The 15,891-nt window shown below is 41.4% G+C and overlaps 1 protein-coding gene across 1 annotated transcript; it reads left to right on the forward strand.

The window, feature by feature from the left end:
- Positions 1-2,630: 2,630 nt before the first annotated feature.
- Positions 2,631-15,066, forward strand: klhl36 (kelch-like family member 36). Its single transcript, XM_050073501.1, has 9 exons — positions 2,631-3,704; positions 4,950-5,033; positions 8,026-8,220; positions 8,494-8,616; positions 9,089-9,310; positions 9,479-9,784; positions 10,767-10,994; positions 11,267-11,424; positions 13,356-15,066. The coding sequence occupies exons 2-9, from the start codon at positions 4,974-4,976 to the stop codon at positions 13,924-13,926; spliced, it is 1,863 nt and encodes a 620-aa protein (XP_049929458.1). The 5' UTR covers positions 2,631-3,704; positions 4,950-4,973; the 3' UTR covers positions 13,927-15,066.
- Positions 15,067-15,891: the final 825 nt, after the last annotated feature.

A 15,891-nucleotide genomic window follows, 5' to 3' on the forward strand; every position in this document is an offset into this window, starting at 1 on the left:
GATGTTTGACGTGATGTTTGCCATGGGAGATTTAAAAAGTAGGTGTTTGCAGTTAGCTGCTAACTCACAGAACAAGAACAGTCACCAAACATGTCCGCAAACTGAGGAAACATTGAGGTCTGGGAGCTTCTTACCCTCCAGGCAGAGGACGAGATCAGCCGCCATATGACAGAGACAGTAAATGATTGTTATTGCCATGAGTGTCCACAATATTTTTAATACAAAGTTCCGTCTTTTAACCAATTTATTTCGCCAACTAATTACTTAAAGTAAAAAACAAACTTTACATCACAGGCTTTTCAAGGTCCACCCTTTCACAGGGGACCTGGGTAAACAGGTCCACTTTTCTCCCCACTACGATGCCCCTGGGTGTGGAGACCAGTAGTAACAATACTTTCAATTTCATATTAAAATTATTTTTTCAATGTCAGTTTTCTCATTTATTTGACAACCTATTTATTAGCTTTTAATTATTTCTAATTTTGCTAAATTCTCTATATATTTTTGAGTCTCTCAGGGAAAGGAAAACAGCTGTGGAAAGATTATCTTATTTGTTTTACATTATGTCATGATCCAGTTTTCACATGAATATAGCATCCTACTTCCTACAGGACACTGGCCCTACAAACAGACAAATGTACTCCATTTAGGCGGCATGAAATTCGATCTTCCTTCTGTTAATGGTTTGGTGTATCCACAAACCTTACAGATAAGAGGCAGGAAAGTTCGTTTTGACAGGGTGTTGAGAAGTCAGGTCTGCTGTCAAGAAACAAGGGTAAGGGGAAAGGAGAGAATTAACAAGAGATATCTCTGAAGGTAATCATTAATCAAATAACTGCCACCAAGGACAAAGGAGTAATGTCATAAAATGCAGTTAATGAATACATGTGTGACATCCTGAGAGGAAGTGTATATTGTTAGAAGTACAATTGTTTTGTTTTTGTAAGCCAGAAAATGCAAAATGCTTGTTTTGTTTAGGGGTTGGGTTTTGTTTGTTTTTTTCCCTTCCATCAACCATACGCTTTACTGTTTTATTCTGAAGGCCAAATAATCAACTTCCGGTTTTACTTGGACTGATTTGTGGAACTTGCCCAGTGCAGAGGTATTACAATCCACTAATTTTGTTTAGTTTCATTTTAATTCACAACATTTGTCCCCGAGGACCAATTCATGTTAAATACAAGCAGCCACATGCAGGACAAAACTGCACAGTCTTGAGCTACATTAAATGTTGCTATGCATTGCAACATTCTTGAAGGTAAGCCTTCAGCACAAGACTAGTGTGGCTATGATACACTTAAATAGAATACAAACTATATGCAACTACACAATAAAGTGTATCTGGCAGCCAAGGGCGGGGTTGTATGTGTAGACTACATGAAGCACTGTGTGAAGTTCAGTGATGAAGCATTGGGCTGTGGCGGTCAGTACAGCAGGCAGGCAGCACAGAGGCCACAGGTCTCGCTCCTCCTCCTGGGACTCCTCCAGCTCTCACCAGTTCTCTGATGACTTACACTGATGAGGCCCATGACGACCACCACTTGGTCTGAGCTCTGTCCCTCTGGGTCGTCTGTTACTGCGTCACCACGCCACCTGCCGGTCCAACAACAACCCATCACCCATCCCTTATTATTATTGCGTTGATGTAAAATGCACAGTCTGGTGTACATAGTCAAGTCAGAAGAAGAAGATGAAGAAGAAGAAGAAATTTGTGGGAGTTCAGTTTGCTATTCTTATTCCACATACAAAGCAGTGATAGAGCCAACCGTTTTTATTTGTTCATATAGGGGGGATGTGCCAAATTTCTGCTCAGCATAGGCTACATTATTTTGAGGTAATTTAGGGAATATTTAAAATAGTTGAAAAGAATTTAAGTTGTAGTTTTTCTGGGTGTGTTTTATCCCATTCTTTGAATTGTGAGATTGAGCCCCACTTCATCTCCTCAATCATGATGGGAGTATTCTGCAAGTTACCGTGTATACTCTAGACAGATTTTAATGAATATTAGGTCGTTTGAGTTGTTGTTTTGTTTTTCAAAATTTGGTTTTAGAACAGAAAAAAAAAGCTCTCCTAGCTTTAAGATTCTCTGTGGTTCTCTCTTTCATTTTGTCTGTGTGTATTTTGTTTTTCTTACCCGTAGAAATGTGCAAACTAAATCAACCCTTTGCTCCAGGCACCTTGAAAGGGGAATGCTACCTAAGTTAAAAATTCCAATATGTTATCCCCATGGCCTAGGAAAGTTTAATCAATATTTGTGAACATGAGCTAATTTCTCTCAAAGCCAGAAACCAGAGAAGTAAGTCTCAAACTTGTGATGATCATTGGATCATCACAAGCTCTATGGACAATGAATGGGAGACTGATTTTGTGAACCCACAGAATGCTTGCTTTCTTTTTATGCCCAAATGAGCTTTATTCTATTGTAATATTCTCAGCTCTGAAACAGGAAATGTAACAATATATACTGAGAACAATCCCCTGGGTGCTCTCTGTGTCATCTAGATTATCTTTCACCATTCATTTTCTATGGAGCAGACTACTGGAGCACATTATGACTCTAATTCTTTTGATTTGGATTAAAGTTATTCATGCTTACTAATATTTTTGGACTGTTTCAGACCATAGGACATGTGCAAACATCAATTAATTTTCAAAATTACCGTAGTTTCCCTTTAATGAGCCATGCAAATGCTTTAAATATTTCAAAATAAGCATAAGGATATTGCAATGCAAGGCATGGAAAATTATAGAATTTTTCCTCGTAAAGGCTTTTGTGTTTTATTTTTCTCTAATGTGTGTAGTTATTCTGCTTGCATTCACATTCTTTTGACAGAAATGCAACCCTGCTTTCAAGTTCATAATGATCTATTTACTAGTATTGATCATGGAAATGTTAAATGTCTTTAAAACGTTCGCTGACATTGCAGGTCTTGAATGTACTCGCATTTAACTGGTTGTGATTGGTCCATTGTGTGCATCTTATTTCCTGGAGTCAGCTCCGTAACCAGTTGTCAATCACAACACCGGGCTGAAAGGTTTTGGTTTCAAAATAAGATGTTAAAATAGGAGGAGGATGACATTTACAAGTGAAAATTTAATTACCAGTTACATTTTGAGAGACCACTGGGGCCTGACAGTAGTATCCTGTCGTCACATTCATCTCAAACACCCTGTGACTCGCTGTTACTGCGTCAAACAATGTTTTGTAACAGTTCTTCAATTTAAGACAAAAAAAATCTCTTGAACCCCTTTACGAAGCTGTCAGGTTTTGGAGTTATTATATTTTACCGTATCCTTTTTTATTTTTTCTCATCATCATTCCTTGAATATTTTGCTTTAGATTTTGTGTGTTGTTTTGTTTTTGTTGTAAGACAAATTAGTTTATTTTGAAAACCTATACCGGAAAAGCATTTGTTTATACAGGCTAGCCGACGCTACCCACAGTATTTACTCTCTCTCTCTGGTCTAAGAAATGTAAGAACAAATGTATTTACAGGAATGTGTCTCTGTAAGAAGACACTGTGTCACCAGAGACTGTTTCGTGAAGCTCTCCACGTTTTGTCGTCGTTGAAAAGCGTCGCATGTTGATCGTTTCCTTCAAAAATACAGCTTCCTCTCCTTCCTGTGCTAAACTGCGGTGACAAGAGATGCTACTGACTGTAACAGTGTCCTCTGATATCTTCTTCTCCACGACACGTCCAAATGTAAGCGCTTCTCATGTAATAACAATGGGAGATTTGGGAGAAACATAGTCTCTTGTTACTGACTGTTTGACGGTGTAGTTACCAGCTAACAATATGTACTAATTTAGGATACACAACGTTAGCTTTTGTTGTTTAGCCTACACTTCTGTACAGCAATGAGACACAAATTACACTCAACACTTTTGTTTTTTGCTCCTCCTCCCTTTTTTCATGCACTCGATATAATTCTCTGAAATTTTGGTCTTAAAATTTATAGAAATTGGCGAGCACTTCTCCTTTTTCAAGATAACCCATCCACCTGACAGGTCTGGCATATAAACATGCTGATTAAGCAGCATCATTACACAGGTGTGCCTTGGGAAGATCACAATAAAAGGTCACTCTAAAATGTGCAGACTGATCACACACATGTTTTGAGGGAGCGTGCCATCGGCAAACTGACTGCAGGAATGTCCACCATTGCTGTTGCGCCTGACCTTAATGTCATGTCACTACCATATGCCACCTCCAGTGCTGTTACCTGAATTTGGCAGTACATCCAACCAATCTCACAACAGCACAAGTTGGTTACAATGACAAACTGCTGTCAGGTTTAAGACCCTGGTGAGCATAAGCATGCCCATGAACTTCACTGAGACAGTTTCTGATGGTTTGCAGAGAAATTCTTCAGTTGTGCAAATCAGTTGTTGCATCGGCTGATTACGTGGCTGGTCTCAGATGATCTTGCATGTGGAGGCCCTGGGTTGGTGTGGCTACATATGGTCTGTTGTTGTAAGACTGGTTGGATGTACTACTAAATTCGTAGACAGCTTATGATAGTGACACAAACATCCAGTTCATGGACAACGGCTCTGGTGGACATCCTGCAGTCAGCATGTCAATGGCACACTCCCTCAAAACTTGCGACATCTGTGGGATAGTGTTGTGTGATCAAACTGCAGATTTTAGAGTGACCTTTGATTGTGACCATCCCAAGGCACACCTGTGTGGTAATGATGCTGTTTAATTAGCATCTTGATATGTCACACCTGTCAGGTGGATGGATTGTCTGAGAAAGGGACAGTTGATCACTGACACAGATTTTAACAAATCTGCAACCGAAATTTGAAAGAAATACATCTGTTAAGTGCATAAAAAAGTCTTAGATCTTCAACTTAAACCTGAGAAAATGGGAGAAAAAATAAAATGTTTTGTTCAGGATAGTGGAAGTTCTTACTCAGTATTATATGTGTGTATGTCCCTTAGGTGATGCCTGCCTGAGGGGACATAATGGACAATGGCAAACCGAGCCGTGTGAGTCGGCCCCAGCGGATCAGTGAATCGTCCAAGGTGAGTGTGTATGTGTGTCAGTGAGAGGCATGATCACAGAGCTCAGTTACTTCTCTTATTCTCTCTATATGTTACTTTTCGAAACTGATACTCATCGTTATTAAGACACCAGAATCTCAGCAAACAGATGTCTTTGTGAATAAGGCCTCAACATTTGAGAACAATTACAATATTTAAGACATATTTTCATGTAATTTGTAGTGAGCAGCACATACACTTAAATGTGCTCTGTGGGGTTTTCTTGTAATAAAAAAGTTATGTTTACATTCAGTGTTTCTCACCAATATTCAATCAGCCTCTTTACACTTGGTTTTAAAGCGTGATCTGAACACAAGCGGACAGTCAAGACACATTGCCATAAACACCTGTATCTATCGTGTATCTTCAGCTGATCAGTTATAATCAGATTTTGTTAGTGCCTGCGTAGTCTGAGTGGGTGGAAGTTCGCTGCAAAGATCAGCCTCTCATTGGGCGGAACGAGCCACACGCTGAAGTCCCGCCCTACCACCTCCGGTTGCAGTTTTCAACACATCCTTTACTAACTTTTGCAGTGTTTGATCTTGCAGGGATGTAGCCATTTTTCTACCATGGTTCGCGTCCTGTAGGCGATATTTTTGTGGGCGTGTTACACCAAACCTGTTTCCCCCCGGCAATATTTTTGCAAGCGCACCGTTGCTGTGGCACCGCCAAGAACGATTGTGATTGGTTGAAAGAAATACAAGCAGCCGGGGCGTTTTTTTCTCCAATCTTAAAGTGAGAGTCGGCCCAGCCAGACCTTTCTTTTCTTGAGAAAGGTCTGGTGAGCGAGACTAGTGCCTGCGTCACTTCCGCTAGCATGTCAAAGGGCCCTTCGCACAGTTAGTACATCCACACTCTTGCCAGTCACAAAAGCAGTTTGTGTCACTTCAGCTGTAAGTTATTGCTGTCAGCAGATTACAACATGTCTCCTTCTGTAGGGCAAACTGATGGATGGTCATGCAACACATTCTCCAACTTTTTGTAAACTAGGAAGTTATATATCGTTGGAGCCATAGAAATAAATTTTATAATTTCTTTTTTGTAATGATATTTTTATGGTTTGAGCACTGTCACCAAAATGACCACCACGTCATGCATTGATCCTGTTAGTCCTTGTCAGGAACGCATTAGCGTGTACTACACTACACTACAATAGATAGGCTATATTTCAAGTGGCTTAAGTGATCAGATAACACTGCGTCTTGGTGGTTGTTTACACTTGTATTTAGTGCTGTCAACTTGTGAGCCAACTGGCCAAGACACATTTTAAAACCAAATGTAAACAGGGCCGTTGTGTGTGTCCTCAAGGGCTTAAAATTGTATTGATGTCAATGTACAGTCAGCACAGGAACTCACCTGTCCAAACATTGCTCCATAAACCCAATAATGCTCAGAAACTCCATGAGGTACCTTTAATGCTCCTGCGTGTAGAATTCTATTGTATATGTGAGTCAAAGACCTGGACCACCTGCAAGGCTGTCATTGTTATACATATTCAGAAAATACAGGTTATCCCCAAACAGCCACTGACTGTCAATACCCAAACCAGCATAACACACGCAATCACTCTAAAAACCAGTTTCAACACAGACAGAGCAGAAAAGTGAGCACACTAATTCATTTGTTTTATTCTCATTCCATCAGCAAACACAAACCGAGGGCTCAGATCAGTGTGCAAAGTCCTTTTGCAGTCAGTCCATCATGCAAATGTGACTAATAAATGTGCTACAAGATGGCCTGAGCTAGCCAGCCACCTGGAGTTACGACAGTCTGGTAAACTGCAGCAGGGATATGTAAAATTCTAGTGCACCTAATTTTCTCTCTATACTCTTAGACATTTAATACAAATGTGGAAAATGTGTAACATGTATCATGGAATTTTCATCTTCAAACATCTTTGCTCTTGAACTGTGTCTACAGAGGGTGGATCCTCAAAAGATCCTGTGTAGAACATCACACTGTTTCCCCAGTGGTTAAAACAGATTAGATATTTAAAGGAGACCACAGCTGCAGAAGAAATACATAGGTTTTAGTTGATGATTATGATATATAAATAACTGCTGTATTTGCTGTGTTGAAGTGGTTTACTCATAGAACCTATCATAAGAAAGCTTTCTGCAATTCAATTGATGTAGACCATTTCAAGATGCAACCACTGCGGCAGGTTCAATAAATGCTTCAGTCACACAAAGAACAAACAATCAAACAGTTATAACTCACCTATGAAGCGTAAGGGTTATTATAATCCACAGATTGATATTATGCCAGCAAAACAATCAATCAATTCAATCAATTTTATTTATAAAGCCCAATATCACAAATCACAATTTGCCTCACAGGGCTTTACAGCATACGACATCCCTCTGTCTTTATGACCCTCGCAGCGGATAAGGAAAAACTCCCCAAAAAAACCCCTTTAACGGGGAAAAAAAACGGTAGAAACCTCAGGAAGAGCAACTGAGGAGGGATCCCTCTTCCAGGATGGACAGACGTGCAATAGATGTCATACAGAACAGATCAGCATAATAAATTAACAGTAATCCGTATGACACAATGAGACAGAGAGAGAGACAGAGAGAGAGAGAGAGAGAGAGAGATGCAGGTAATGACAGTAGTTTACAACAACATTGCTTACACAGTCCTCATACATTACACTCCCAAAGGTCCAGCCAAATATTAAGTCCAAACACATCATTACATCCATAGATATCCATGAACTGTCATTGCATTGTTTCAAACGTCCTTATTTCTCCACATACTGTCTATAATATGTCCAGTTTGCATGTTAATATCTCTAAACTGAACCTTCAGCTCTAAGCAGACACATGCACCCTAATTTTGAGCATAAAAAGCAGTTTTTCTTACATTGTGTATTGTTAGAAACAATTCCCACCCTTGGGAGAGGGTTAAAATTGCACTCCCAAGACCTTTAACAAACTTACCTGTAACCAACTGTGCTGTGTTGTGTCGGCAGGTATTCTGCTGCGTGGATCAATCCGTGGAGGTGTTGCAGGGCCTCAACGAGCAGCGGCAGCACAGTCAGTTCTGTGACGTGGTGCTGGTGGCTGACAACCAGCGGGTCCCTGCTCACCGAGCCCTGCTCGCTGTCTCCAGCCCATACTTTCACGCTATGTTCACCTTGGGCATGAGGGAGGAACGCCAGGAGGAGGTACTTAGGAGGGTGCAAAGAAATGTTTCTACACAGGGAGAAATGAAAAATGGGAGCCTCTGTGTCCTCTGTTTCCTTATTATTGTTCTCACAAATGCATTCATCTTGCTTTCTCTTTCTCAATTTACATGTCGATGATTAATAGTAAAGTCATTAGGATATGTCATGTTGTGATAACTGTGTAATTGGATAGAGTGCACAATACAAATGTCTACAGACATTATTGTATGTCCGACTCCTGATTAACCTTCGTTGTCCTCTTCCTGTCTGTAGGTGGAGCTGGTTGGGATGTCCTACATTGGTCTGAATGCTGTAGTGGACTTCCTGTACAGCGGTGAGCTACCATTGGATGGAGGAAACATTGACTATGTGCTGGAAGCTGCCCACCTTCTGCAGGTAGGAAACTGGGTACTTTCTGTTGAACACATGATGTTAAATAGAAAAATTAGGGTGAATCGTATCATATTACACTGTGTGTGAAGGACAGATGGACAAATTGGTTTTGGCTCAGCTTCAGGCCAAAACTCAGTGGTTAGAATGCATCACTTTCCCAAGTTTCAACAACATTGAACCAGTTACCTTGGATATTGTGCTGTATTATAATAAAAAGAACACTTTTTATAATGTGATATATATATATATATATATATATATATATATATATATATATAAAAATACTTAATAAGAGAAGTTAAAATGAAGCATTACCTTTGAATTGTTATGAAATGAAAGAACCAGTATAGTTCATTATGATGGCCTATCAAATGTAAAAACCTGCTGGTTCAGTTACAGTAAAAGTTAAATATTATTTCTTCAAATATTTGTCAATGTTGTACCTGTTCCACTTTCCAACTCTGCTGTTGTTCAGGTGTGGCGAGTGGTGGATTTCTGCTGTCAGTACTTGGAAAGGGAGGTGAGTGAGGACAACTACCTGTACCTGCAGGAGCTGGCTCTGCTTTACAGTCTGGAGCGACTCGACACCTTCATCGACCACTTCATCCTCACACACTTCGCTACGCTATCTTTCACCCCCGATTTCCTTCATGATATTCCTTTACACAAACTCACGTCCTACCTCTCCAGTGGCCAGGTACAGTCTGTAGGATGTTTATATGTCCACATTGAAAGTTTATTCTTGAACTCAGAAATAGTAGTTGACAAAACAATGGGACCATATTTAGGAGAGAGGGGTTAGATGTTAGGTAAGATCATAAGAAGCCATCATCATTAATATCTGAGCTCCATTCTTCATCATCAGGTTCAGCATGACAGTGAGCAGGCACTTCTCCAGGCCACCCTGCAGTGGCTCAGCCAGACTCCTGAGCGCACCGCTCATGCCAGACAGCTCCTCTCCCACATCCGCTTCCCTCTGATGCCAGTGGGGGACCTCGTAGACCGAGTGCTGCCGGCTCTGCGAGCCCTGCTGCCAGAGGAGGCAGGCTGCGAGGCCCTCGTGGAGGAAGCTCTGGAGTACCACGCCAGGCCCAGCGCCCAGCCGCTCCTGCAAACTGGTCGCACCACTCTGAGGGGGGGTGTCGAGCAGCTATTGCTGATTGGAGGAGAGGTACAGGTTGCTGATGGATTGCTTTGATGATGACTTAATTTCGAGAGATATCATAATCAGACGTAGCTGTTCACAGAATTTGTACAGATTTGAATCTGTTTGTCCACAAAGTTTATTACTATATAAAAAAAGGTTTCTTTATGTTTTGGGGGGTTTTTTTGTTTTGCTTTTTGTTCTGCTCAAAAATGGGTTCATATAAAATACTGGTTTTCAGCTGTACAAAAAAAATCATTCACAGCAAAGTTTAGATACAGCCTTAGCAAAAAAATGTGTTCAATACATGAGCAGGTTAGAGTTTCTAGACAAACTGTAGACCTGAAACCTGAGTCAGACTTTAGTTGTAAAAATTCGAGTTTTCAGGGAGTGTGCCATTGGCATGCTGACTGCAGGAATGTCCACTTGAGCTGTTGCACGTAAACTGAATGTTACTTCACTACCATAAGATGTCTTCAGTGTTATTTCCCTGAATTGGCAGCAAAACCAACTGGTTTCACAACCACACAAAACCCTGGTTAGGATTTTGAGCATGCAGATGAGCTTCCCTAAGATGGGTTCTGGCAATTTCAAAAGCTTATGGCAGTGAAATACACATTTAATTCACGGGAAACAGCTCTGGTGGACATCCCTGTAGTCAGAGTGCAAATGGTACACTCCCTCCAAACTTCAGACATCTGTGGCCTTACATTGTGTCATCAAACTACACATGTTAGAGCAGCCTTTTATTGTGACAATCCCAAGGCGTACCTGGGGAGTTATGGTGCTGTCACTAATCACTATTTTGAGATGCTACACCTGGAAGGTGGATGGATTATCTTGAGTGCATGAAAAAAATTCTTAGATCTTTCACTTAAACCTGTGAAAAATGGGAGAATGAACAGAAGTATTGCATTTAAATTTTTGTTCAGTATATAAGACACACCTCTGCTTTTTTCCTGCTATACCTGACATGGATTCCTGTCACCTCCTCCCTTTCCTACTTAAGGTGTCAGAACGTGGAGAGGAGCTGAGTGCCAATGTTTGCCGACTGGGCGGTGAAGCGGGAAGCTGGGAGGTGGAAACAGAGCTGCCGGCACAGCGGAGCCACCACTGCCTGGCGGTGCTGGGGGGTTTCATATTTGCTGCTGGCGGCAGCTCTTCCAGGGACAACGGTGGAGACGCTGCCTGTAACCTGCTGTACAGATACGACCCCCGCCACAACCAGTGGAGCAGGGTACTTTACCAAAGAGCCAGTTCCTTTCTCTTTATCAAAGACTTTTTTCATCTTACAAATGAAGCGTGTAAAGCATACACACAACATGCAGGTTAAGGTTTCATCTCAACATGAGCACAAACAGGAAGTAATCTGAGAAGGTATCAGAGTAAAAGAAGATTCCCCAACTTCAAGCTGCCATTGTTTACTCTTTTGTCTCACTTCCTGTTTGCTGTGCTTGTCCTTTAGCAACTAACTAGGCCAGACACAGTGACAGTGTGATGCTTTCACAGGGTGCTCCAATGAATGAGCGGCGGGTGGATTTTTACCTGGGGGCGGTGGGAGAGTGCCTGATCGCCGTGGGTGGAAGGAATGACACCGGAGCTTTGTCCTCTGTGGAGGTTTATTGTCCCGCTGAGGATTGCTGGTCCTATGTGGCAGGACTGCCCAGGTAGGAACACATGTTACTACTGGGTCTGCTGTTTATTGGGAAATTTCTGTCATGGATGGCTCGCCATGAAATTGGACATTTAAGATCCCCTGAGGATTTACCCCTATGTATGACTTTAACTATGACTTTGGCGTCTGCCTGACTTTTCAAATAACACTCCCAGTAGGTCAAAACACTGTGTGTGTGAAATTCATGTCAGCCTTAGCTTACAAACTACAATGTGATACTACATCAGAATTTTACCATTGCAACTCACCTCCTTACAGCCGTCTCAGGGGACATAATGTGCAATGTCATGGACATTATCATGAGCATTCTGTGTTAACCATGCGTCCTTACTACCAGTACTTCCAATTTGATAATATTATTGTTTGGTTTTATGCCTCTGCAGCGGCAACAGCCATGGCCAGAGGCATTGTGTTACCAGGCTGTCCGTATATATGTCCCATTCTTTTGAACACAATATCTCAAGAACACCTTGAGGGAATTTCCTCAAATTTGGCACAAAAAAAAAATGTGATGGTAAAGTTCAAGGTCTCTGTGACCTTGCAAAACATGTTTTGGGCCAACATAACATCGTAATGTTCTGCAAAAACACTTTTGTGGCCATTACTTAACGTCGTAACTCGGGAGCAGAAGGGGAGACATTTGGTCAGTCACTGAATTGGTGACAGTAATCTTGAATGTCCACCTTGAAACTGTGCTGATTGTATAGATGTTCTGTGCTGCCAGGGAGAGGTAGTGTGTAGCATTCGTGTTTTCATAGACATGGATGTGAACTGTAAGTGCAACTTGACTGCTTCGCGGTGGCGCACAACCGGAAAGGAGTAATCCTTGTTCATATTTACACTATTTGTATTTGCACTCTTCCCACTTTGTATTGTATCTTGTGTGCAGCTGAAGCTGATGGAAATTGACAGCTTATAGAAAACGTCAAGTCTGACAATTAATCTGATAAGAGATGTCCTAAAATGGCCACTGTAGAAATGACAAACCTTTTTATTCTTTGTATACAGATGTATTTATAAACAAATAGTCCTTCCCTCAGTTTTAAAAACAGTTCTGTCCAAACACTTAATAAGATATAATACTTAACATTATATCTCCATCCACACTAAAATGACCCCAAATGCTCGCCAGCGTCCCCATCCCAAGGGTAGTTAAGCGTGCAGTCTGTTGGAGATCTCATCACCATTGATTCCTATTCAATATAAGGACGAAGAAGCTCACTTAAACATGCGAGTGTTCCTTCTACTCCTCATCGACAACAATCCCACTCTTGAAGCTGTCCCACCATCTGCTAGTTGGACCAGGTCTGATCCTAAACCGTCATTCCTGGCCGATTTTAACCAGCGGATGCTGAGGTGTAGCAAATAACATTGGGTGCAGCAGACGGCTCCATTTGTCTGTGAAGTGGGGTAGCAATAGAGTTTAAGTGTAAAGTAGTCATTAGACCAAGCAGTGCTAACAAAACATTAGGAAACTGATAGTCTGCCATTGTTGTAGCTTTTTTCTGTTGTACACAAAGCAACAATGAACATGCATGAATTGAGAATATTATGTCATCGTATTCCAAACACTGTTTTACGTGTCCACCCAAGTAAACTGTTAATGGAATTAAAGGCATTTATAAAAAATATCTGTAATATTGACCCAAAGCTCAGTTTGAGTGTGGACGAAAGGCGAAACATAGAGGGAAATAATATCAGTTTTCAAAAACATCTGTGTATGTGTAGACAGGGCCGTAATTTATTAGATGATATTTCCTTTTGTTTGGCACCACGTGGGCCTAAGTGTATTTTTTCCCCCTGGTATTAATATTCAAGCTTATGTTCACAGTTCTATAATGTGTGGCTGTAGTGCCTGTTTATTGTTTTGCCAACTTTTTGTTTCGGTGCTACATTGGGCTTTTTAAATTTTGTCGTTTCTAGGTTTACTTACGGCCATGCTGGGACGGTCCACCGTGGTGTAGTCTACATTTCGGGTGGTCACGACTATCAGATCGGCCCATACCGCCGAGATGTCTTGAGTTACGATCCATCACGGGACGATGAAGTGTGGGTGGAACGCCAGTCCATGTCTCTGGCCCGGGGCTGGCACTGCATGGCCTCCCTCAACCACCTCATCTACGCCATCGGAGGCAGCGATGACCATGAAGACACCACAGAGCGCTTTGATATCCTGCAGGTAGAATCTTATGACCCACGCTGCGGCCAGTGGACCCAAGTGGCACAGCTGCTGATGCCCAACAGCGAGGCGGGGCTCTCAGTCTGGGCAGGGAGGATCTACGTGCTTGGGGGCTACAGCTGGGAGAGTATGGCGTTCTCTAGAGCCACTCAGGTCTACGACCCTGACAAAGGCTCATGGTCTAGAGGGCCTGACCTGCCAAAATGCATCGCAGGGGCCTCAGCGTGTGTTTGCACTGTGAAGCCCTCACTATCATCAGCCTCTCCAGAGAAGAAGATGGACAAAGGGATAAAAGGAAGATTACGTCCCACGTAACAACAGCAATGAACTTTAGCTTTGTCCAAAAATACACGGCCTGACTTTTGGCTGAGACAGAGCCTGATGCATACTTCTGATACTAAATCTTTAATAGACGAGAAATATTTTGTTATGTCTACTACACGTGTATCAGAATAAATTGCTCACAAGCTCAGGAGCACTGCAGCATCACAAAGGGAGAGAAGTGGCAATAATTGAAAACACTGAAGTAACCAGACAGTGTTTAGTAAAGACCACCTGACTAATGTATGTTGACAAAAACTACATTATATGAAGGACAGTCTGTGCACTGCATTTGCCTTTACAGCTAAATATAGATGTACTCTGAAGAAAGCAATCATTTTATGTCTCTTGTACAGTTGATACACAATTAAGCTTTAGCATTCAGGCGCCTCTCTGTATTTTTAAAGCCAGGAAATGAGGGCTTGTAGAAGCTGAAGGCTGGATAATGTCTTAATATGTGGTTTAAACTGCCAGATGGGTGAAGGGTGAGAGTTGTACTCTCACAGTCTAATCTGCACTTTGAACATATTTATATCCTGCAGAAAGAAAAGACACCCGGAAGGTCAACGTAAAACTTGGTGTACCTGTAGATTCTTTGGCACGGTGCTAATGTTTTTGGAGCTGTCCATAAATGAAATGTAGGCTACATATAATGAGAATACATGGCATGAACAACTCTATTAACACAGTTGACCAGCTGCTGACCAACATACATCTTGACATATTCTTTTGAATATTTCTTATAGTTGACCCATACATTGTTACCTATTAGAAATCCGATACAGCAGTATCCCAGTTGTGTTTACAAGACTCATAAGATATTGTTTTGTTCAAACCAACAGCCACTTATCATAAAAGAAGATAGTGATATTTCTAATTTTGGGAGCCATGCCCCAGGTCCTCTCACCAACTGCTGTCATATAATCAAATGCTAAACCCCTCCCCCTTACACAGATTGTCCAATCATAGCTTAGCAGCATTAACCAGGCGCTAATGCTGTCATCATGTGCTCTACGTGGACAGCAGTTAACAGTTACAACCTAATACCATATTACAAATTATATGTAAGGAAATATATAAACATATATATGTATGCAGTATATGCAGAATTGATTAAAAGTTTATCAACATCAACAGCACATTTACTTTTATCCGCCATGTTTCTGTATATAGAGAATAGGATCCTGATGTGAGCTGCACTGAGCGACATAAAGCATTGTGGGATTTTAGGACACGGAAGCTATGGTAGAGACTGAGTACTACTAGATGACAAGGTTGTCTTATCCATCTTGAAAACACGGTGGAATGGTAAACGTTGGCTGCATTATCAACTGCCATAATCGCTCTCACAACCAGCGTGGGAAACAGACAGCTAATGAAGTGTGCTTTTTCAGCTTTCTAGTTTGCAGTGGACACTGTGCACACTCCACTTGATCACTGGAGCTGAGGATCACCCATGGCTTGAGTGGAGGTTCATGAAGGCGTTGAGAGTGCAAAACCTAAGACATAAATAACATTGACCCAAGTATAAAATAAATAATAAAATAAAAAACAATCAACATAGCCACTGCATTTACAGCTTTTAAGTTTACTAGTTAATCACCATGATGGAAACTAGTCCAAAATAGAAAGAACAAACTGCAGCAGCGACAACAACAGCAATGACTCCACCACCGCTTTGACTGGAAGGCACACTTATCAATGAACTTAGCAGTAACCAAAATGTGATCTAAGTGAAAGACAAACTGTAATGACTAAATGTGATGCAGTGTTGGCCTTGGAAAAGGATATTGTTTTCTTGAGTTTGAAGTGGTGACACAAAGAGATGTGTGTGGTGAGTGGCGATGAGGTTAACTACTTTTGTGCAAACGATGATTTTCTGGTCCATTAGTGAATGGAAGGTGGGCCTCGAGATTTACAGTTTTGAAACTGCTCAAATGTGTAAGCACTTACACCACA

This window comes from Epinephelus moara, chromosome 20 (genome assembly GCF_006386435.1).
Source record: "Epinephelus moara isolate mb chromosome 20, YSFRI_EMoa_1.0, whole genome shotgun sequence".
Taxonomy (NCBI): domain Eukaryota; kingdom Metazoa; phylum Chordata; class Actinopteri; order Perciformes; family Serranidae; genus Epinephelus; species Epinephelus moara.

Excerpts from the sequence above, each read along its gene's own strand:
- klhl36 (XM_050073501.1), top strand. The coding sequence starts at position 4,974 with ATGGACAATGGCAAACCGAGCCGTGTGAGTCGGCCCCAGCGGATCAGT. Across the intron at positions 5,034-8,025 it reads GGATCAGTGAATCGTCCAAG|GTATTCTGCTGCGTGGATCA; the intron begins GTGAGTGTGTAT and ends TTGTGTCGGCAG. Across the intron at positions 9,311-9,478 it reads CCTACCTCTCCAGTGGCCAG|GTTCAGCATGACAGTGAGCA; the intron begins GTACAGTCTGTA and ends CTTCATCATCAG.